The 22,020-nt window shown below is 36.8% G+C and overlaps 1 protein-coding gene across 1 annotated transcript in view; it reads left to right on the top strand.

Annotated features, from left to right (window-relative positions):
* The window catches only part of PKP2 (plakophilin 2), an 87,184-nt gene extending 65,953 nt beyond the window's left edge, over window positions 1-21,231 (top strand). Inside the window, exons 7-13 of the mRNA XM_081248847.1 lie at window positions 4,413-4,530; window positions 5,620-5,784; window positions 6,665-6,838; window positions 12,622-12,775; window positions 16,677-16,866; window positions 19,554-19,641; window positions 19,773-21,231. Of these exons, the coding sequence (XP_081104973.1) occupies window positions 4,413-4,530; window positions 5,620-5,784; window positions 6,665-6,838; window positions 12,622-12,775; window positions 16,677-16,866; window positions 19,554-19,641; window positions 19,773-19,841 (958 nt within the window). The 3' untranslated portion in view covers window positions 19,842-21,231. The remainder of the gene's footprint in view (window positions 1-4,412; window positions 4,531-5,619; window positions 5,785-6,664; window positions 6,839-12,621; window positions 12,776-16,676; window positions 16,867-19,553; window positions 19,642-19,772) is intronic.
* The last annotated feature ends 789 nt before the right edge of the window (window positions 21,232-22,020 follow it).

The raw sequence follows: 22,020 nt of genomic DNA, 5'->3' as shown, positions 1-22,020 counted from the left end.
CACTCCTGCCTTATTATTGCCTGCCATTCTCATGCCCTGGTAACTAACTATAGCCTTTTACTTTAAACATTTCATATTAGCTCATCATTTCGCCAGGCCAGTTGTCCATACCCCAAGTTTGGACATTCTGTGTTGTAACAAACTTCCTTCCAGTGCTGGCAGACTAGCTGTATTTGACAACATGCCTGCACGTAGCCCCACACAGATAACTTTTTATGGAAGGGCCATTAAAAATCCCATTAGAAGCAGGTAATTCTGACTTTAAACAACAGTCATAGGTCAGGGTTCTGAATGAGATTCTAACACACCCTAATTTAAGGAATTTTGTAAAAACATAATATCTGCAAAGTATAATAATGTCTAGCACACACACTAAATTGCAGTTATTCTTATCATTTGACACTGTTCACTCTTTGGTTTGCCATACAAATTTAAGATTTAGTCACACTGTCATTAATCTTAACAAAGACAATTCTTTATTTTAATTCTAGCAAGGTCCAGGGTGTTTGGTTTTCTTTTCTCCTTTTCATTGTGACACTCAGGAATGTGTGAGATAAATGGTCCTGGAGAGAGTCAGGAATCACTGATTTGCTTTCAGATAAATCACCTGAAGCCTCCTAAATATGTGAAGTTTTGTTCAGGGACATACAGAGGTTCAGATTCTATTTTTTCTCACCCTTTATAAGTCATATTAGCAGAAAAATCCTTAATATCAAACACAAGCCACAGTTCACACTGGTAGCCTCCCGCTCAGGCCCAGTGAAGGTGGAGAGCTCTGAAACAGTCCTGCTTTTATGTTTAGAGTAGTTCACATCCTTCTCTACCCACCTCCTCCTGAGGCCCCAACCCCTAGCCCCAAGCACCTGGTATTTAAATTTCAGTATACAACAGTATGCAGTTCTAATTTCCTAAAAGGTACTCACATATTTACTCAGACTTCTGCTAGATTATACCAGGGGAAATAAACTCATCATTTAATCAAATTCAAACCATAGACACTGAATTAAACATTTCCAATATGTTCATTGGTAACTCTGATAATCAACTTTTATTGAGTAACTACTGTGGTTTTTATGCTCTTTCTTTTTTACTTTTCAGCAAGATAATTGTTTTGATATATTTCATGTATAGTTTTGAGATAGTTTTCCAGATTAAACCTCTATTGGGCTGCATATAGGAAACAGTGATAGATAAATGTTTCTCGGGACTCAGGAGATACAGTGTAAAAGGATCAGTTCTGCCTAAGATTAGCCATGTTAATTCTCTGATTCCAAAAAACTTATGTATTAGCTGTTAAAAAATACTTTAAGATGAATATATCATTTTCTAATAATTTCTGATTATTTTTAAAGTGGTACAATAACAAATTCCTTTCTGACTAGTGACCTCTATTCATGGATGTATTGCTATAAAATAATCCACCCTTATCATTCATATTTCTGGGTAGTTGAGTAAGGTAGGAACTATTTTTGATATGCAAGAGCAAATACTGAAGCAGTGGGGTTCCATGCACTTTCTGTCAGCAAAGGTATCAACTGTCAGGAACCACTGATAAGTCCCATTTCAAGCCAGTAGAGTCTGGATAATACCAAACTACAAGACAACAGTTAGTGTGTGTGAACTGGCGGTACTGCCAAATTGAATTACCATTCCCACCCAAAATAAACAGACTTGAAGTTAAACAAAGCTGAGTCATCCATCTGCAAGGTATGTAGTGGGCTTAGCTAGGGAGAGAGACCTTTTGATTTGTCAAAGCAATTTTAAAGCTACTGCCATTTCTCCAAGCCAGATGTTGAAAAGGTCAAAGGGAGCTTTAAAATATGATAACGCTGTCTTGGAGTTGGGGGACACATGGTACTTGCTAAACAAATGGCAGACTGAATGAATGTTAGGTAAGGTTTGCTCTACTCTGGAGCCACCCTTAGCACAGAATAAAGAACAGCTCTCCTATCCTGACTTCACCAGTAATTTAATCTCACCAGGAAACGTAACTTAAACTCTCAGTTTCTCCATGTGTAAAATAAGGAGACCGTGAAAGATGCTTTTTCAGTTTTGTCAAGCTTCTTAAGATCCCATGACCTTAAAGGGCTCAGAGAGTAGATAGAGGATCTTGGTTCAAATAATCATTTCTTGAAAAAAAAACTATAGGAGAAATGGTTTTATTTACAGTTTATGAGCCTGTTCATTATCTTTTTTTTTAATGGACTAAATGTTAACGTCAGGTACAGTGAAAAATAAGGATGTGAATAATTACATTAGAAACCTCAAATGAGAACCAAAGTCACAGAAGGGATTTTGTTAAAATCAAAAACTCATTGTATCAATTCAGCAACCACTAAATTATTAGTATATCCTTAGTTTTAGGTGTATTTGTCTTATCTCCTCAACTATTAGGTTGGATTATGAAATTGCATTTTCATGGGTTAAAAACAGTCGAGTATTATAGATGTGATCTCCCTGGGAGCAGGGTGCAATGCTGGGTACTCCTCCCTTGTTCCCTGCAGTTCTTGATATAATGCTGGGCACATTTGTTCTTTGACAAAATGTATTGAAAACAGTATTTGGGAACAGAGAGCCTTTTTTAAATCACTTAGTGTAATATATTATTTTAAAGAAGAAGAAAATGCTACCAAAAATTTCTCAGAATTGTAGTTCTTTTGATGTTCAGAATCACGCTGAGATATTATACACACAAAAAGTATGCTTTGTGAGCCACAGAACTTCAGTTGAAAATTTTCACTTTTCAGCATGCTAACTATATATCTAAGTTAAATATCCTGTTTAATGGCCATTTATAAATTCAATCACTACCACTGGTCAGTTTTGTAAAATAGAATAAAAGGATGTTATCTGCAGTGTAAGTACAGCACACTGTTGAATTCTTTTCCTTAAGGTGCACAGTAAATGTACAGGTAGTCATAGGCAACTGTTTTGTAATGTATTACATTTCTAATCTGTTATTCCTAGCCTATTATAAATGTTTGCAGAGACAGAAAAATTGAATTTTTCTAATTTGTAAAATGATGCCAACTTCAACAAGTAGGCAGGCATTCTAAATAAAATTTTTAAAAAGGAGCAAACTGAAAAAAAAAAGAATATGCTTTGAATGTTCTACCTACTAGTGAAAGGAACTGGTCTGTTAAAATATATAGGAATAGTTCTTAGCAAGTGAAGTTAGCAAAAGGGAATAAGGGTGATTCTCAAAATTCTAAAAACCTAAATGCATTGTTCTTTTGCCATTCTTGTTGATGGAGCTGTTAACATTTTTGGGAAAAAAAAATTTTTAAATAGTTAATGCCGACAAGAAGAACTTAATGCAAAGGAACATAGTAACAGTAATACCAGAATATAAACATGATCTGAATCTGAAACTTAATCCCTAAATGTATTACTTTGCTGTGTTTGATAAGCTTCAGTCTCTATAAGGAAGCAACTTGCACTTGTAGATTTAATCAGTTTATAGAAAGGTGTCATAGCTTAGCCAAATTAGAAATAGAGGGCTTCCCTGGTGGCACAATGGTTAGGAATCTGCCTGCCAATGCAGGGGACACAGGTTCAATCCCTGGTCCAGGAAGATCCCACATACTGCGGAGCAGCTAGGCCCATGGAGCAGCTAGGCCCACGCACCGCAACTACTGAAGCCCGTGCTCCACTACAAGAGAAGCCACTTCAGTGAGAAGCCCGCACACCACAGTGAAGACCCAATGCAGCCAAAAATAAAATAAATAAATAAATAAATAAATTTGTTTTAAAAAAATAGACTAACTGCAATGATGTTTATAGGTCATGCTTTTAACTTAGGTCTTACACTGTGTAAAACTGCATTTTTGTGACATCTCTCTGCCATTTTAATTATAGAATTATCATATTTTAGATCATTTGGTTTAATATTTGTCAATAACAGTATATGCTGAAACCTACAAAACCTCCAAATAATATAGTCTAACACCCTGTATTTACAAATGAGGAAACTGAAGCCCAGAGAATTTAAGTAGCTTTAAGTTACTTAGAATTAAGGCATGGCACAAGTTGGGACTTGGACATGTATATTGCTATGGCTAAGGTGCCATTTGTTCTCCTTTTAACTGCAAAATGTTTTCCTCATATATTTATACCCTGTCCAAAATGGTGTAAAGATTAAATAAATAATGCTCTGACCTTGGTGCTTGGAATGAAGTAGACAGAAGACTTTTATTGACGTAATAATGTGTTATGAATATATTTACAAGTTGTGTCTAGATTTGATGACCATAGGCAGTTGATGATTTATTGACCCAAGGACAAGTCTGTCATACTTTGACAAATTTGCCAGTTTTCCAAACCCTTGGAAGAAACTTTGAAACAAAAACCTATTAGATACACTGCCTGTCTTATGATTGATCGTTTATTTGTTTGTTTGTTTTTTCTGATAGAAACATGAGTTCAGCTGGCCCTGAAGGGAGGAAAGTGATGAGAAGGTGTGATGGGCTGATTGACTCACTGGTCCATTATGTCAGAGGAACCATTGCAGATTACCAGCCAGATGACAAGGTGATACAAGAATTAGATGTCTCTCATATTGAATTACTTATTTTGTCTTACTAAGACTCTTCAGAGTATTCTTGAAGTAGCTGTTTGGGTTTGGCTTTATTTATTAACTCATTTGCTGAGCTTAAGATTTCCCATACATGCTCATAAATATTAATATCTATCTAGCCCCATTTTTTTTCTACTTTCCAGACCCAAATTTCTAACTGTTTAACAACTCTGGATATTTGAAAGGAGCCCAAATGCTACATATTCAGCAATGAAATTTATCTCTTCCCTCATCTCTGAACTTACTCCTCTGTATAAGCCTTCCTAATAATTATTACCATCTACCAAATGAAAATAGAAACCTGAGTAATGTTGCACTTCCTCTCTTCCATCACATCCCACATCCACTGGACAACAAATCTTGTGCATTTTACTTCTGAAATGCTCTTTAGTTTAACCAGTCCTTTTTTTTTTTTTTTTTTTTTTTGCGGTAGGCGGGCCTCTCACTGTTGTGGCCTCTCCCCTTGCAGAGCACAGGCTCCGGATGCGCAGGCTCAGCAGCCATGGCTCACGGGCCTAGCCGCTCTGCGGCATGTGGGATCTTCCCAGACCGGGGCACGAACCCGTGTCCCCTGCATCGTCAGGCGGACTCTCAACCACTGCGCCACCAGGGAAGCCCTAACCAGTCCTCTTTAATGCTACTACTGCTGTCATAGTTTGTACATCTTTTATACTGATTATTGTAGTCGACTGGTCTCTATAAGCAATATCTCCTCCTATTTTCCAAGTCCACGTGGCTACTAAACAATGTACCTAAAATCTAAAATCATTCTGAACACTCTTTAAAAGTAAACTAGAACTGCTCCCCAATGTTTTAAAACATTCAGCCTCTACTTCTTAGCATTGTGCTCATGACCATTTATGATTTAGCCCTAGCCTTTCTAGCTGTACTCATTTCAGTCCCCCAGCCACCCTGCAGTCCAAGCGCACCCTGTTGCATCCAGTTAACCTTGTAAGATCTAAAGCCTAAGAGGTCCTATGGTATAACCCTTGCAAAGGGATATCTATATGTATATGATCAATATTCATGTCCTATTTTCTCAGGCCACAGAGAACTGTGTGTGCATTCTTCATAATCTCTCCTACCAGCTGGAGGCAGAGCTCCCAGAGAAATATTCCCAGAGTATCTATATTCAAAGCCGGAATATCCAGTCTGACAACAACAAAAGTATTGGGTGTTTTGGCAATAGAAGCAGGAAAGTAAAAGAGGTATGTTGGGGGAGGCCTTTGAAAGAATAAGTGTGTGTCTGTGTTTCTGAGTACTTAGTATATGTCAGGCTCTATTTTAAGTTTTTTTAATCCTTATATCTACCCTATGAGGTATGTATTATTAATACCCTCATTTACTGATGAGGAAACAGAGGGCACAGAAAGGTTAATTCAGAATAATTCAAATTAGTGGAGGAGATGGAATTGAATCCCAGGTAATCTGGCCCCAGATTTACACTATTAGCCATCAAACCATCCTGCTCTATGCCCTGCAGGTTAGGAAGTAAGCTTAATGCCACATGGCCCTGACGTTCAGCTTTAAACATTCTAAAAACAAATTTGTACATCCTAAAAGCAAACCCCATGCATAGGAAGGACTGCTGTCCAGACTGGCATTTCATGAAATAGAAGGAATGTGATCTCTCCTACTCCTCAGAGTATCACAGTGTATGTGAACTTGGAGGACAACTGGTAAATTTAGAATCCTGATGCTATCCTGGACAACTTCACAAGACTCTGAGGGAAGAGGCCTGTTTTTCTTATCTTCAGAGTGGATGTGACTAATTTAGCTTTTAGCTTAACAGCAGCCTGAAAACTATTCTAGAACAGTCAATGCTTAATTCTCTGCATTCTCTCTCGCTGTGAAATGTAAAGTTGTGAGTGTGGGGTATTGTGAGGGAGAAATAGTCATCATGGGCCAAAAGTTAAATGATTGTGAATCATACATATTTGCTTTTTCATTTTTATTTTAAGGGCTTCTTATTATGCTAATTATTAGTCTCCCTAGACAAGACAGTACTTCTAGTCTCTTGGTTTGGGTGTGGAATTGTAGAAATGACTTGAAGGCATTAATTTTGGATTTCATCGTGTGTGTGGTTAGCAATACCAGGACATGCTAATGCCAGAGGAAAAGAGCAACCCCAAGGGCGTGGAGTGGCTGTGGCATTCCATCGTGATACGGATGTATTTGTCCTTGATCGCCAAGAGTGTCCGAAACTACACTCAAGAAGCATCTTTGGGAGCTCTCCAGAATCTCACGGCAGGAAGTGGACCAGTGAGTATCATGATTACTTTTTTAAATAATGGCATTGTAGACACACCTACATTAAGTTCAGAAATGACAGTGAAGTAAGAACAGAAGTTTTCTCACTTCAATCAAAACAGTTCTCAGGAATTGCCAGAGAGAGTTCGGCTTTGCAGGACTTTCAGCCTCAGCTTCTGCAAACCCCGGTCAGACTGCGAGTGAAAGACTCGTTGGTATTTATGAGTATCAGTCAGAACTCTTTCTGTTACAAGTCTCAGAATCCTACCTGAGCTGGCTTAGGCAAAAGAGAGGAATTTCTTTTTTTTTTTTTTTTTTTTTTGCAGTACGCAGGCCTCTCACTGCTGTGGCCTCTTCCGTTGTGGAGCACAGGCTCCGGACGCACAGGCTCAGCGGCCATGGCTCACGGGCCCAGCCGCTCCGCGGCATGCGGGATCCTCCCAGACTGGGGCACGAACCCGTGTCCCCTGCATCGGCAGGCGGACTCTCAACCACTTGTGCCACCAGGGAAGCCCGAGAGGAATTTCTTGACTCATATAACTGAAAAGTCCAGGGTGGGTTTTCCTTCTGTCATGGTGGGACATAGGTGCCCAGCAATTGTATTTGTGATTCTCTATCTCTGGACTCTGTTTTCCTCTGTTGGTTTCATTCTCAAAGGCTAGCCTCATATTACAGCAAAGATAGCCACCAGTGATTTCAGGCTTACCTCTTATCCAGCTCAATGTCTCCACAGGAAAAGAAACTACTACTATTTTCCCAATAGCTCTGTTAAGAACTGGGGAAATGAGTCCTACTTGCCCATTTCCAAACCAGTACCTGGCCAGGAGCCTGTGGTGTTCTAATTGGCCAAGTCTGGGTTATGTGCTCACATGTGAATTTCAGGGGCAGGCGTTTCAGTGAGCGAGGGTCACTACCACTTGTACCACATGGAGTGGCTCCCTAATGGAAAGTCAGAGTGTTGTTACCAAAAGGAAGGATGAATGCTAGAAGGCAGAGACAACACATGTCCACTGCAGTTAGAAAGGCTATCTGTGCTTTTGTGTCCCAGAAAGTCAACTATAAAATAAAGACTTTCTTCTCTTTCCAGATGTACTTTATACCAGCAAAATCAAAATATTAAAAAGAGTAAAAACTTGCAAGGGGGCTTCCCTGGTGGCGCAGTGGTTGAGAGTCCGCCTGCCGATGCAGGGGACACGGGTTCGTGCCCCGGTCTGGGAAGATCCCACATGCCGCGGGGCGGCCAGGGCTGTGAGCCATGGCTGCTGGGCCTGCGCGTCCACGGCCTGTGCTCCGCAACGGGAGAGGCCACAGCAGTGAGAAGCCCACGTAATGCAAAAAAAAAAAAAAAAAAAAAAAAAAAAAAAAAAAACTTGCAAGGTCCTATGATAAACCATAATGGAAAAAAATATGAAAAAGAATGTATATATATGTATAACTGAATCACTTTGCTGTAAAGAAATTAATACAACATTGTAAATCAACTATACTCCAATAAAATAAATTTTTTAATTACTTTAAAAAAGAGTAAAAAGTTGTTCCTTTCCCCACGTATTTTACAGCTTGCAACATAATAAAGGATTCTATAAATATTTAATTATTTGAACTAAGCTTGTATTCTTTGCCTTGATCATAAAATGATTAAACTCTCCCCAAGTAGTTCACTCTATGGCCAGTCTAATTATCCATCATCGTAGAGGAAAGCACTCTTGCTGATAACAAAAATATTATTTATTCTTTACTTAAGAAACCATGTTCATTCTTTAATGAACCATGTTCATTCTTTGCTCAGTTTTGAATAAAATTGTGAAATACTAAAACCAGTATTTCTCTAATTTTAGCACCGTGGTTAAGAATACAACCCAATTTTAATCTCTTTGAAATTCTTCAGAATGTACTTGTGCACAAAGAGAAAGAAATGGGGAGTGACCAGGGAGCCCTGACACACAGAAAGACATAATTTACTGTCTTATCTTCCCATTTCCCCATGCTTGGTTTCCTAAAACCATTTCTTTCATTTTCCCAAACTACAGAAGCCCTCTTATTAACTGACTACCAGCCAACTTAATAGAAAAGGTCAGAAATTAAATTGCTGTGTCTGTATGTATTTATTTAAGCTCACTATGCTCTGAGGATGGTTCAATATGAGCTAACCCTTTAAGCTTGGATTTTAGCCTCTTCCACTCCAAAATCTTTTGTGGAATCCAAACTATCCAGAGGCGGTTCCATGTTTCTGTCAATACAGGAATATTTGCCACCCAACATACAAGAATATGCCATTCTGAATATGTAGTTTATTCAGACTACATAATTCCTTTATTCATTTATCAAACAAACAGTATTTGAGCACCTTCTACATAAAAGGCACTAGCCTAGTGCTAAGTATATAGTGGTGAATAAGACAAAATCCCTGTGTTTGGTAATAATCTAGCTGGGAAAAAGAAATAAACAGAAATCTAAGAGTTCCAAGTCCAAAAGGAATCCAAGCAGTGGATTTTAAATCATACCTAACCTTAGACCAGTCCAGTCCCCTGAAAGGAGACCTACACTAAACTGGTATTAATCCATACTCAAGGCTATTAGAGTTGAACTTGACTAGAGATTTATAGGAGAAAATCATTAGCAGCATGGGACAATGATATGAGGACCCTTTGTTCTTTTAAGTTACAAGATGCTTTTTATTAAAATTTTGACTTACATGTATATTTTTTCTAATTATTACTTTCCCTAATTTTGCTATGTTTAGATGGTGTGATAAAAAAATGCTTGGCTTTGTAATTTCTAAAAGGAATCACTGAATAGAAAAACATGAAAAGCAGACCATTAAACATAGTTCCAAAAAATACCCAGTCCATTCACCTGTGTTCATAACTGAGACAGCACTGAGCATTGATGGCCATGTGCCTTAGATGGCAAAGAACCTGAACTGGACTGAATAGCTTCTAAAAGATAAATTCTATAATTTTAGTATAAAATTATGGCAGTAATTTCTTGCTGGTAAGAATACCTTAATGTAAACTTTATTAGTTCAGGTATAATGGTCATTATTTTTTAAATGATACAAAAAACCCACAAAATAATAAATAAGGAAAGGGGATGGGTTGATAAAATTTACCCATTTAGCAAATTCTCTAAGGATAGTGTAAAGTATAAGGTACAGTATAAATAACTCCTGGGTGTGTAATGTACAGCATGGTGACTATAGTTAACAATATTGTATTGTATATTTGGAAGTTGCTAAAATAGTGGATCATAAAAGGTCTCATCACAAGAAGGAAAAAAAATGTGTGACTATGTGTGATGATGGATGTTATCTAAACTTACAGTGATAATTATTTTACAATATATCAACTCATTATGTTGTATATACACATAAAATTAAACATTCAATGTACAAGTTAAAAATCATTGAAATAAACAGTTTTCAAGTTTCTAGAACACTTTAAAGGCACTTAATTTGATGTCCAATGGAAAAAAAAATGTGTTCCCTGTCTCACACCTTACACACAAATCAGTTCCAACAGCAATGAGATTTAAATGTGGAAGGTAAAACAATAAAGCTTCTAAATGATAACATAGAATATCTTCATGACCTGGAATAGGGAAAGATTTCTTAATAGTAGACATAAAAAGCACATAAAGTCAATATTTTATAAATTGACTACATTAAAATTAATAACTTAAGCTATCAAAAGACAGTAAAAAGGCAAAGCACAGAGGAGGAAAAGATTTTTGTAACAAAAGATTTTTGTAACATATAAGTAACAAAGGTTGGTATCTAGGAAATAAAACTCATCGATTTAACAATAAAAAGATAGACAACCCAATAGAAAAATGGACAAGAGATTTGAACAGGCACTTCACAAACATAATGTATAAATGGCCATTAAACATTTGAAAAGGTGCTCAACCTCATTAGTAATCAGGGCAATATGAACTAGAAGTGCTGTTTGTAAATAATTGACTAGCAGTCATTCTCACAAATTCCCCAAAGCTGGAATATGAAATCTCTATTTGGTAAATTTGATTGTTTATTTTCCTTAATGAGCAAATTCTAAAGACCATTCCACATCAGCCTCTCCCATTTCCCTCAATGAATCAGAATTCTGTGATCATTTTTATATACTAGGCCTTGAGATGACAAAGAAAACGCTATGAGAGAGATAGAGCTGGACTCATTGACTCAGAAGAGCAGAGCTTTTGCATATGAGGAAAGATGTAATTACTTAGATGGGCCATTGGGAAGAGAGAGGGATGCTAAATCTACCTCTATGTCCAAGGAGGAGTTGTACAGAATGGCTGCAGATGAAGGATTCTTCCCAGAGGAAAGAAAAGAGTCTGATGGAATGTTCCGCAAATTAGTGAAAGACAAAGTGTAACTTTGGAGCAAACATTGCAAAATAGTGGTTATTAAACTTCTTTGAGTCATGGGCACTTTGAGTATCTAATAAAGGTTATGGACTCTTTCCCTGAAAAAGATTCCTATAAACACAAAAATAATTTTAGGGACCTCCTGTTCCCTCCCTGAAACCTATCCTGGATCCTATATTAAGAACCCCTTTTTTAGACAGTACAGTGGAGAATGTAAGGAGGGCACTGTGCAGGAGGTAAGGGAAGCAAGCAGAGTTTAGATAGATAAACAGAGAAGATAGACACCCTGAAGAATGGTCAAGAATACACAGATTTTTAGCATGGTAGCCTCATGTTAGCTTCAAATAAAAATATATAAAGTTGCAGACACAAGCTAAGGTCTTAGTATTGTTGGAGGTTTGCTGATGCTAGGAAGGGCCTAGTTGGTACTCAGACCCTGTGAAAGTAGGTGACCAGCCTAATTCCAAATAAGGTTTGCCTCTGGTGGACCTAGACCTGGACCAGCAACTTGCCCATGCAGCCTCTGATACAGAGAATAGAGTTACAGGTAATCTGACTAGCCATACATTCCTTTCTTTAAAAGCTCAATATCTCTTTCAGAATAAACTAGCTTTTTAGAAATGAATAAGTTTATTAAATATGTAACATGCCAAAATTTGAACAAACAGAGAAGATGAATAAGCCAACAACCAGTAAATACATTGAAATAGTAATCAAAGACATCTCCCTTTAAAATTTTTCTCAGCTCAGTTGGCTTTATACCTAAGTTCTACCAGATCCACAAAGTTGGAATTATTCTTATATTACACAAATAGTTCAAGAAAATAGAAAAGAGAGGAAAAAATTACCCACTAAATTTTATGACATTAGTGTAACTTTGATTCTAAAACGTCCTTTTCTTTTCACAATGATGAACTGAAAATGTGAATTAAACGAATATAAAAAAGAAAGGAAAGGGAAAGACAGACCCATTTTATTTATAACCAGATGCAAAAAACATAATAGCTAGGGGCTTCCCTGGTGGCGCAGTGGTTGAGAGTCCGCCTGCCGATGCAGGGGACACGGGTTCGTGCCCCGGTCCAGGAAGATCCCACATGCCGCGGAGCAGCTGAGCCCGTGAGCCATGGCCGCTGAGCCTGTGCGTCCGGAGCCTGTGCTCCGCAGTGGGTGAGGCCACAACAGTGAGAGGCCCGCGTACCGCAAAACAAAACAAAACAAAACATAATAGCTAACCAAATCCAGTATTTAAAAATACTGAATAAACTGTCTTTATCCAGTAATTAAATTGAAAACCTAATAAGAATTTAAAGAAAGTATCTCTAGCTTTTAAAACATCTCACTCAATCTCTAGTAATCTACAGAAATTAAGAAATTTTAACCATGAAGTAAAATACAATAGTATTTATAGAACATGTCTCACAAAACAGATGCCAACATCAGTAGCTCAGACTGTTGTCCAGAAAGAAAATGGCCTTCAGCACACACGAAAGATGCTGCATGTTGGTGATCCAACTGTGAAAAAGACTGCCATCTCTCTACTGAGGAATTTGTCTCGGAATCTTTCTCTACAGAATGAAATTGGTAAGTCAGTATAAGTCTCTAGATGTAAAGTGTATATATTGAAAATACAAATGCAATAAAACATTGTCCTTATCACATTCTTTTTACAATGATGAGCTGAAAATGTGAATAAAGAGCAAAATGTGATAAATAGAACTAGTTTTTGTGTACCCAGACATCAAGTGTTGGCTTTCGCACTGGTCTCAAATAGGATTTTTCTTAATATCCAGCTTTGTTTTTGTTCTAATTACTACCAAAGAGAAATGTTAGACCATACTAATAATTAATGAGAGAGGTAATATATTTGATATTTCTCAGCCCTCAGCTATGCCATCCAGTGAGTCTTTTTAACCCATGTCTTTCAGAATGTTCTCTGTGTGGCCTGCTTAAGCACCACTCTTCTGAAACATTAAACAAACACACACACACACAGTGGTTGTTCACCTCAGAAGCTTGGCCATTGTTGTACTAGAAAAAAATGGTTGGACAGAGAATCACAAAGAGAAGGAATCATGACTATAACAGATTTGGCATAGGTTTTAGAATAAATACGATGAAACACATTTGCTCCTTTTTTTCTAAGTCCGTATTATTGACAAAGATGGTAACTGTTACACTTTCAAATAACATTTTTCATTCATTTTCTTTATACCTGAAAATGTAAATGTTTGGGAATTAAGTCATAAACTATAAAATTAGATAATAAGAAGATAATGCTAAAATTAATCATGCTTTCTAATGCTCCATAAATTAGTCATTTCTGACAATTTAAAACTCAGTTTTTCAAAAATTCCACTGAATTGTTTTTTGTTTTTTTAATGGATTGGATTATTTTGAAATCTACACACACACACACACACACACACACACACACACACACACACACACACACTCACACTCACACAGTGCCAAAAGTCTGTGGTTATGTTTTAACAATGTCATTTTCAAAGACAGACAGTATCACAACATTGAACAGGAGGTTTCATACAATGCTTTTGTGCCCATTATGAACGTAGAGAGCCTGGAAATTTTTCAGTGAATCTGAAAGAAACCTTGCCGAAGGCACTGTCTCAAAATTATGAAAGTGTTCTTCTCATTGTCTTTCATGGACTTTTGTGCTGCACTTCAATCAGGTGTATTATCCTTTGACTTTTTTTTTCTCAAATGAAATGTTAAGTCCATCTTTAGAGCATAGCTGATGAGAAGAACTGCGCTCTGCACACTGTGCCTGTGCCTTCAGGGCAGAAATGCTGTTGTCTCAAGTTCCACAGTCCTCCAGCTGTTGGAACAATACAGCTGTAGCCCCACAATTTATATAAGGTGATTTCACTGATCAACCTCCCCTCGTTTTAAGGACAATCGTGAGAAGAGGCTTCAGCAAGATAAATGCAATTTTTGAATTCCAAATTGGCTTTATGTCAAATATGTAATTTGAGTAAAAATACTTGTGTTAATTCAGGGTATTAATAGCCAGGAATAAATGAAAATCAGTTTGAAATACAAGCTTTGTGTTTTTCATGAGAGATTTCTAGGCCAAGTAAAACTTTCCATGGGCTGACCTGGAATGAAGTCATCACATTTCGCTTAGATTTAACAGAAATAAACTTGAAACTTATTTTCTTAAAAACTTGAAGATAGGCAACTTAGCATGGTGACAGAATAATAGGTCTCATGCAGAAGACATTGGTCTGCATCCTATAATGTTACTTTGCCACGTGTCACCTTTGATAGTCATTTAACTGCCCTAAACCGAATGAAATTAGGTGTTTTCCAGGGATCAGATAACATAATGTATGTGCAAGCACCAGCATTAACTAAAATCTCTTTCAATAATATGACATTGAGCTGTAACCCTCCAATATCATGATAGGGCCTTTGATTTTATGTTTCACTATTAAAGATCTAACTTTGTCTCAAAGTGAATGTATTTACTCAGGCCCACAGGGTGTGTGTGTCTGTGTGTGTGTGTGTGTGTGTGAGTAGAGAGACGGAATGACCACTCCTTTACTATACTGTAGTGTTTAACTTTGTCCATGTAAACAGTTAGACTACTCTTCTAAGAAAAACAAACATGATATAAAATGTTAGAGACTCTAACTTCCCTTAATTCTCACTCCTCCTCAGACATAACCCAAAGTTTCGACCTTAAAATTGATCTGTAGAATTGGACGTTCTTGTTGGTCATACTGAGGGAGGAGAGGTGGAACTCTCTCAGCAGGGATCAATCTCCGTGTGGGCAGCCTGGTCTCAGCCAGCCATTGATGCACCCTGCAGAGAGATCAGTTGTACATTTTCTGTTGTGATTGTCTCACACTTGTTTTCATGCTGTCGACCTAAATTCAGCAAAAGGAAAATTCAGGTTCTCAAGGCCTTTCATTCTGTGGTTTAACTTACTAAAAGGAGGAAGCCTTCTGGCAGTTACTCACATCTGTGGAGAGCTTACTATGTGCCGGGAACTGTGATACAGTTAACACATGGTAACTCATTTAATCCCTCAAAACAGTCCTGTGAAGTAAATACTATTATTATTCCATTTTACAAATTGGGAAAATGCAGCATAAAGAGGTTAAGTAACTTACCCAGACCACACAGCCATGAAGTGGCAGAGACAAGACTAAAACTAAAAAAGTGTAGCTTCAGAGACTGAGCTCTGAGCTCCTAACACCATGCCAAGATGCTTAGACAACAGTGAAAAAGGAAGTGTTCAGGCCTTTGAGCAGAAGGTATGTTTTCCCTGTCAATCAGGTCCAGGTATTATCAAAGGAAGACATATGGTTCCATTCCTTTTACTGTGTACCTCTCTATTTTAGGCATAGTGATCGATGCTGGAAATCCAGAAATGAATACAGTAATTGTCCTCAAGCAACTCATGGCTCCATTTGGAATTCAGACAGGCACATAACTAATTACAGTCCAGTATCAGAGAGAGAAGTGCAGTTCAAGGTGTCACATGAACTCAGATGAAGAAAATAAAATTAGGCAGAAGTATTTGTACAAAGCAATAGAAGCATGCTCTCTATCTTTCAAGGAGAGTCCGAAGTAGTTACAGGAAAAAAAAAAAAATACATGGAAAGAACTTTTGCAAAATATCAAGTATAAATTCATATTGCCCGAAATATATACCATAGGACAAGGTATAATGACGTCATCAAATATTAATACCTCTCTTGTTACTACAGAAAAAGCTAAACGAAAACCCTATAACCAAGATTTTATATACATAGTGAAAAAATAAATTTTAAATAGTTTCTTTATCTTTTTTTTAAATAACAGTTATTTATGTATTAAAGAAACTTTGGGCAGTACAGATAATTTTATTTTAATATTTTTAAGTCACCATTAATACTATTGTAGAAGAAGAAGGGCTGTTACTGTTTTAGTGTATTTCTTCTCAGGTTTCTTGTATATATGTTTGTTCTTTAAGTATACCGGTTATATTCTCATAGAATATTAACAAATATTTTCTTGTTATTATACATGCTTCATAGATATGTTTTGGGGTGCATAATATTCTTTGCAGATGTGCTTTAGTTAATCATATTCACATTGGGATGTTTAGGCTTTGTAAAATTTTTCATGATATATATAATACCATAATAAAGATCTCTGCTTTTACCATTTTTAAAGTGATGTCTTCAGGATGAATTCTCAAAAGTGGAAATACTGAATCAAAAAATGTGAAAATTTAAAAAATTCTTGACATTTCTGTCAAATTGCTTTCTGGAAAGATCTCCAGTGCACTGAGCACAAAGTATCATCTTTTTAAAAATCTTTTTTTTTTTTTTTTGGTAATTTGTGTATTAAAGTGGTTACATCCTTCCATATGTTTGTTAACAAAATGTTTCTTCTTAAATGTTATTGGGATCTTGAGGTTAAGAAACAATCTTTTTAACCAAGTGTTCTTTTTTTCTTTCATTTGTAGCCAGAGAAACTCTACCTGATTTGGTTACCATAATTCCCAACACAGTCCCAAGTACTGATCTTCTCATTGAAACTACAGCTTCTGCCTGTTACACATTGAACAATATAATCCAAAATAGTTACCAGAATGCACGGGATCTTCTAAACACTGGGGGCCTGCAGAAAATTATGACCATAAGCACAGGTGACACGTAAGTCCTTTAGCATCTTCCTGTCAGCGTCTCCCCTTTCCCCACCACCACTCCCATATGTAAATAATGCAGTTGTGAATGTCCAGGCATTGAGTACCATGGACAACATGGCCAAAAAATAAGATTGTAAAGCCGGACCAGATCATCTGTTCCAGTCCTTGGTGATCAGGCAAGTGAAGGCTGAATCCTCTAAGCCAAGTAGTTGCTCATTCTCTTCTAAAATATCCAGAAATAGTAAAACTCCATAGCTTATCTGGGTCGTGCATTCCAGCATTTTATTGACCTAATGAATTGTTTCCCAGAGTCACAGCTGTGATTTAAAAAGAGAAGAAATTAGGCAAATTGGAGTCCTATGGACAAGGAATGCCCTTTTCCTCACTTAAATATGTGAAGCCGGTGTCACCCGTAATAGCATGAGGAGGGGAAGTAGGAGGCAACATAACAAATTCTTGCTTTCTCAGTTTTCTTTATCCCATCTCTTATTCTCTTTTGAAGTAGAAGGTTTAATGCACATAAGTCATCCCACATCCTTGTGTCTGTGTCTTCAAATATTCCCCATTTTAAAAATAAAAGATGAAGAAGAGAATGAAAAACATTGTGTAACCAAATTATTACTGTTAGTTAACTCAGAGTGATGGGATCCCAAGGGAGTATGAAGAGTATTATTTTTTTCTCTTTATATGATGACTCTGAATTGTTTGACTTGTTAAATAAAGTTAGTTTTGTAAGTAACCAAAAAAGAAAACAAATGTTATTATAGGCCAGTTCTAATGAGTTGCAAAGCAAATGGACTTGACCTGTAGTAGACAAATGTGTGCTTGGCTGCACAGAGGCTAGCATAGGGATCTGTGGTACCCCGAATGAGCACAACCCTTCCCCCCACAGCCCCGCCCAATTTAGGCCCCTTGTGCTCTGCAGTTCCCCTCTGGCAAAGCTCACATGGAAGGAGGACTACATTCAGAGTCACATGATTAAAAGGAGCCCTAGTTAGAATGTCTGTTTCCCAAAAGCAGGGAATATTTACCTGCTCCCAAGTAGCAGTTGCTCAGCCTTTGTGGAAAGTATGAATTATTGCTGCAAAGCAGAAACGACTATTCCCAGTTGTCATCCAGACTTCTAACCAAATCTCTATAAGACAGTATGACTTTAATTATTTGAGTATTCAGACGTAAGAAGCACATGGGAATACACCATCACTTTTGGAAATTTCTTGTAGCTTAGAAAAGTACAGGGTGTGCTATTCTGCTATTTTTCGTTGCACTGAGTGTCCCATTTGTGAGCCAGTCCTCATACGCCCTGTCTCCAGAAAGAAAAAAAATATTCAACGAGGAACTCCTACCAGTTGGGTCTACTGTCTCTTCCTTGCTAGAGTGTTGTACAGCTAACCCATAATTTATGGGCTAGCCTGATAACCAATCACCATTTACATTTCATCTTTGAATAAATGAGTTCCAAGTGCCAAGCAACCAACTTATGAACAAACTTCATGACTATAACACCCTTGCAATTTAAGAACTTACAATTTTAAATATTAGAGATCCACAGCTTTAATGGATTTATTACTACTTCAGTTATTAGCAAGTGACTCTGAAAAGTCCCTGAGGTACTAAAACAAATCTGTCGGGTGCTAATTTAACTTACCCTCCCTACACTGCTGGTATGAAAGACAAGGTCTTTTAGCTATTAAATGAACCCAGCATGGGCTTCTTCATACAGCTTTGCATTCTCTATTCTTGGTTGTATGCTTACAAACTCCTATGATAGGAAAAATAAAATCTTTTTTTCTTTATTAAAAGAAAAAATGCAGCCATGTGCTAATTCAAGTGATGGAAGAGAGAGAGACCTAAGAAAGCACTGATCCTTAGCCAGAAACAAGAAGTTTGAGACAAATTTAAAAGCAGAACATCAAAAACTAAGTACATATAAAAATAATAATAATAAAGTTTTTTTAAAAAGTAAGGGGACTTCCCTGGTAGTCCAGTGGTTAAGACTCCAAGCTTCCAATGCAGGGGGCACATGTTTGATCCCTGGTCGGGGAACTAAGATCCCACATGCCGCACAGCATGGCCAAAAAAAAAAGTAAGTACAATGTCAAATTCAGTGCGGACTTGGATTTATAACAGGAACACACTTTCCATTTGCTGTATACAAAAACATAAATTTTGAAACTGTATTAAAATAACAGTTGCTCCAGTAAGAATTTATTAATTTGAAAAAGGTACATAACCCCTACATTCATGGAGTCACTAAGTCTAAGAGTTATACATATTTTTCAGTCATACTTTCATGTGTTTGTACTCTATAAATATGCGTTATAAATATACAAGTATTTTCTAAAAATATATAATATAAATGTACAAATATAAATTTTATTCTATAAATAAATTCAAGAAATTATAAAACTCTAAGAATATATGCCTTATAAATATCAGGAATTTGCTTTATAAACTATTTGTTAGCACTTTGCTAGTGGTTTGAAAAGATTTTTAAAAAAACAAAAGCACCAATGTGGCCCCTGGCCTCCTAAAGCTCACCATCTAATCTCTTGCCATGGTGAGTGGCCTGATTTAATGGATGGCTCCTGAGTGACAGCAATTAAAGAAGATTTACAGAACGTCCAAAGACAGCATCCAGAAGCCTCATATTTTCTCACTGATCTCCAAAAAATGTCCTTTTCTTCTTTTCAGCTGTGCTTCCAACAAAGCAAGTAAAGCTGCTTCTGTTCTCCTATATTCTCTGTGGACCCACACGGAGCTCCATAATGCCTACAAGAAGGTAAGAATTCTAAAAAGAGCCAGATAATGATGTCCCGCTTGACTTGACCCTGGTGAGAAGTCACTAAAAACTGCATTTTCTTGTGTGAAAATGTTGTTAACCTTTCATATTTCTGTTTGCTTATTCCAAAGGCTCAGTTTAAGAAGACAGATTTTGTCAACAGCCGGACTGCCAAAGCCTACCACTCCCTGAAAGACTGAGGAACATGAAAAAGTGCTCTCAGAAATATGAACCTCATCATTCTCAGTCACAAAAAGCCCCAAAGGAAAACACCTATTTTTCTACTTCCCAGCCCAAGAAACTTCAAAAAAGCAAGTCCTGTTGCTATCCTTTTCTATTTCCATGGTCCCCAGGATCCAGAAAACAAATAATCAAAATATAATTTTATTAGTTTTCCAGAGAACATTTGCAAGTTTGCCACCAGTAGATACTGGCAACAGGCTCGATTTTACCCTCTACAAATAGTGGTCTTTTTGATCACGGCTGACGGTGTATGTCCTACTGGAATCAAAATGTGAATTCATGTGGAATGGACGTTAACAGAATAAATAAGGAAGGAAGCTGCTGTATTACTAGGGTTTTAAAAGTTTGATTTACATTTATATTCCTTTTCTGGTTTCCATGTTTTGTCACTCACATGCACGTTGCTTCACCATTGAGCCATGAGTGTCTTGTTCTGCAGTGTTGAAACAGAATGGAAACAACAAGAAATATTTGTGGGTTTATCCAGGTGAAAATGTAGTGACAGAATTACTTGTTTGTTTACTTTGTGCTTGTTTTTATCCTCTTGAATCTTTTCTCTGACTTTCAATGAACTTAAGAAATTTAGAGCACAGAACATGCATGACTATAAGGAAAAGAAATTGAAAGGAAGTGATCATAGCAAATTTAAAAGTCTTTTCTACAGAAAAAGTCAACTATGGTTATGAAACTCAGTGTTCCCTCAAAATACTGAATAAGTAGGATTTTTTCTCAAGGAAATGCTTCACCTATAATAACACCATTAAATGCAAATCTCTTCTGACAGTAGCATTCAGTGTAATCTATTTCCTGGACTTCTTCAGCCACTGCTATGGGCTGGTGGAAGAATGGACTCTACTGTTTGGCTACAAAAGAAACCTAGGCCTCTCAGACTACTGGACCAGCCAGGGCCCTGGAAACACAGCTCATTTTAATGAAGTACATTATCAACCAACCCTACTTTGCCCAACATTTTAAAAATAGAACCACTAAACTCATGTGACCTTCCTTAGGCCATTATTTTAAGTCAAGGAAAAGCTAGGGAAAAAATGAAGTTATGTTGAGGAAAAATGTGTCTAGGCCATCCAGAAATGATATGAGAAATACTAATGTTTTAAAGTTGACAACATCATCTATTGAAGTGAGTCTATATTAAGTGTTATTTTAACTGGGCTGTGATTAATACCATTCAGATAGAATTAGTCTTCTTAACTATAATTCTGTTATATTTTGCTTTTTTAAAAAAAATCTGACAATATCTGTTGTAAGAAAGTAAGAAGGAAAAAAATCCTTCAGCTCCTTTTGGCCAGAAAAGTGTAATAGGAAATAAATTGCCACTTTCAATTTGAATGTGTACTTAAGTGTTTATTATATTTGTTTTGTTTTGTTTTGTTTTTTTGGCCACACAGCTTGTGGGATCTTAGCTCCCCAACCAGGGATCGAACCCGAGCCTACGGCAGTGAAAGCACCAAGTCTTAACTACCAGACCACCAGGGAATTCCCAAAGTCTTTATTATATTTAGAATTAAAATTTTTTCAATTTCAAAAGCTCTATGAAGAAGACTTAGGTTACTAACCTAGTTCAAAATGAAATTATTTAGATACCAATTTTTAAAATACTGAAGAGAGAAATTATATCCCTTTTATCAGAATTCTGATGATAAGCATTTGGAGTATATTTATTCCTCCAGAGAATTAAATGTATATTCAAGAAGTTTCTGTGTTTTTAAGACATTGGTAGAGCCTTCAATAACATTAAACACAAAACGAGGCAAAAATAACATTGCCTACCTTGGTATCTGTGTATATCTGACTTATTTGTGTATCTTAGTGTATGTGGTATGATTGACATGACATAAATTCAACTTTAATTACTAAGGGTTTAATACTTTGTAATTGCTGTATTTCTTCCCTAATTAGTCCTAAATTCTTTACCAGGAAACACTTCCTATAAGAAAGACGGGACTAGCTAGTGACTAAAACATGTAAAAATGGAGAAACATACAAATCTAGGTATTGCTAGATTTCAGTAAATTGAGTGGGTCTGTGACCATGAAAAGATAGACTGTGCTTGATCCCATGTCCTGCTTTGTCCCTTTGTTCAAAAACCTCACTTCTTTACTTTCTATGAACACTTCT

This window comes from Mesoplodon bidens (genome assembly GCF_964165515.1).
Source record: "Mesoplodon bidens genome assembly, chromosome: 11".
NCBI classification, from domain to species: Eukaryota; Metazoa; Chordata; class Mammalia; order Artiodactyla; family Ziphiidae; genus Mesoplodon; species Mesoplodon bidens.
Note: the sequence above shows the minus strand (reverse complement) of the source record. Positions and strands in the feature narration are given on the sequence as shown.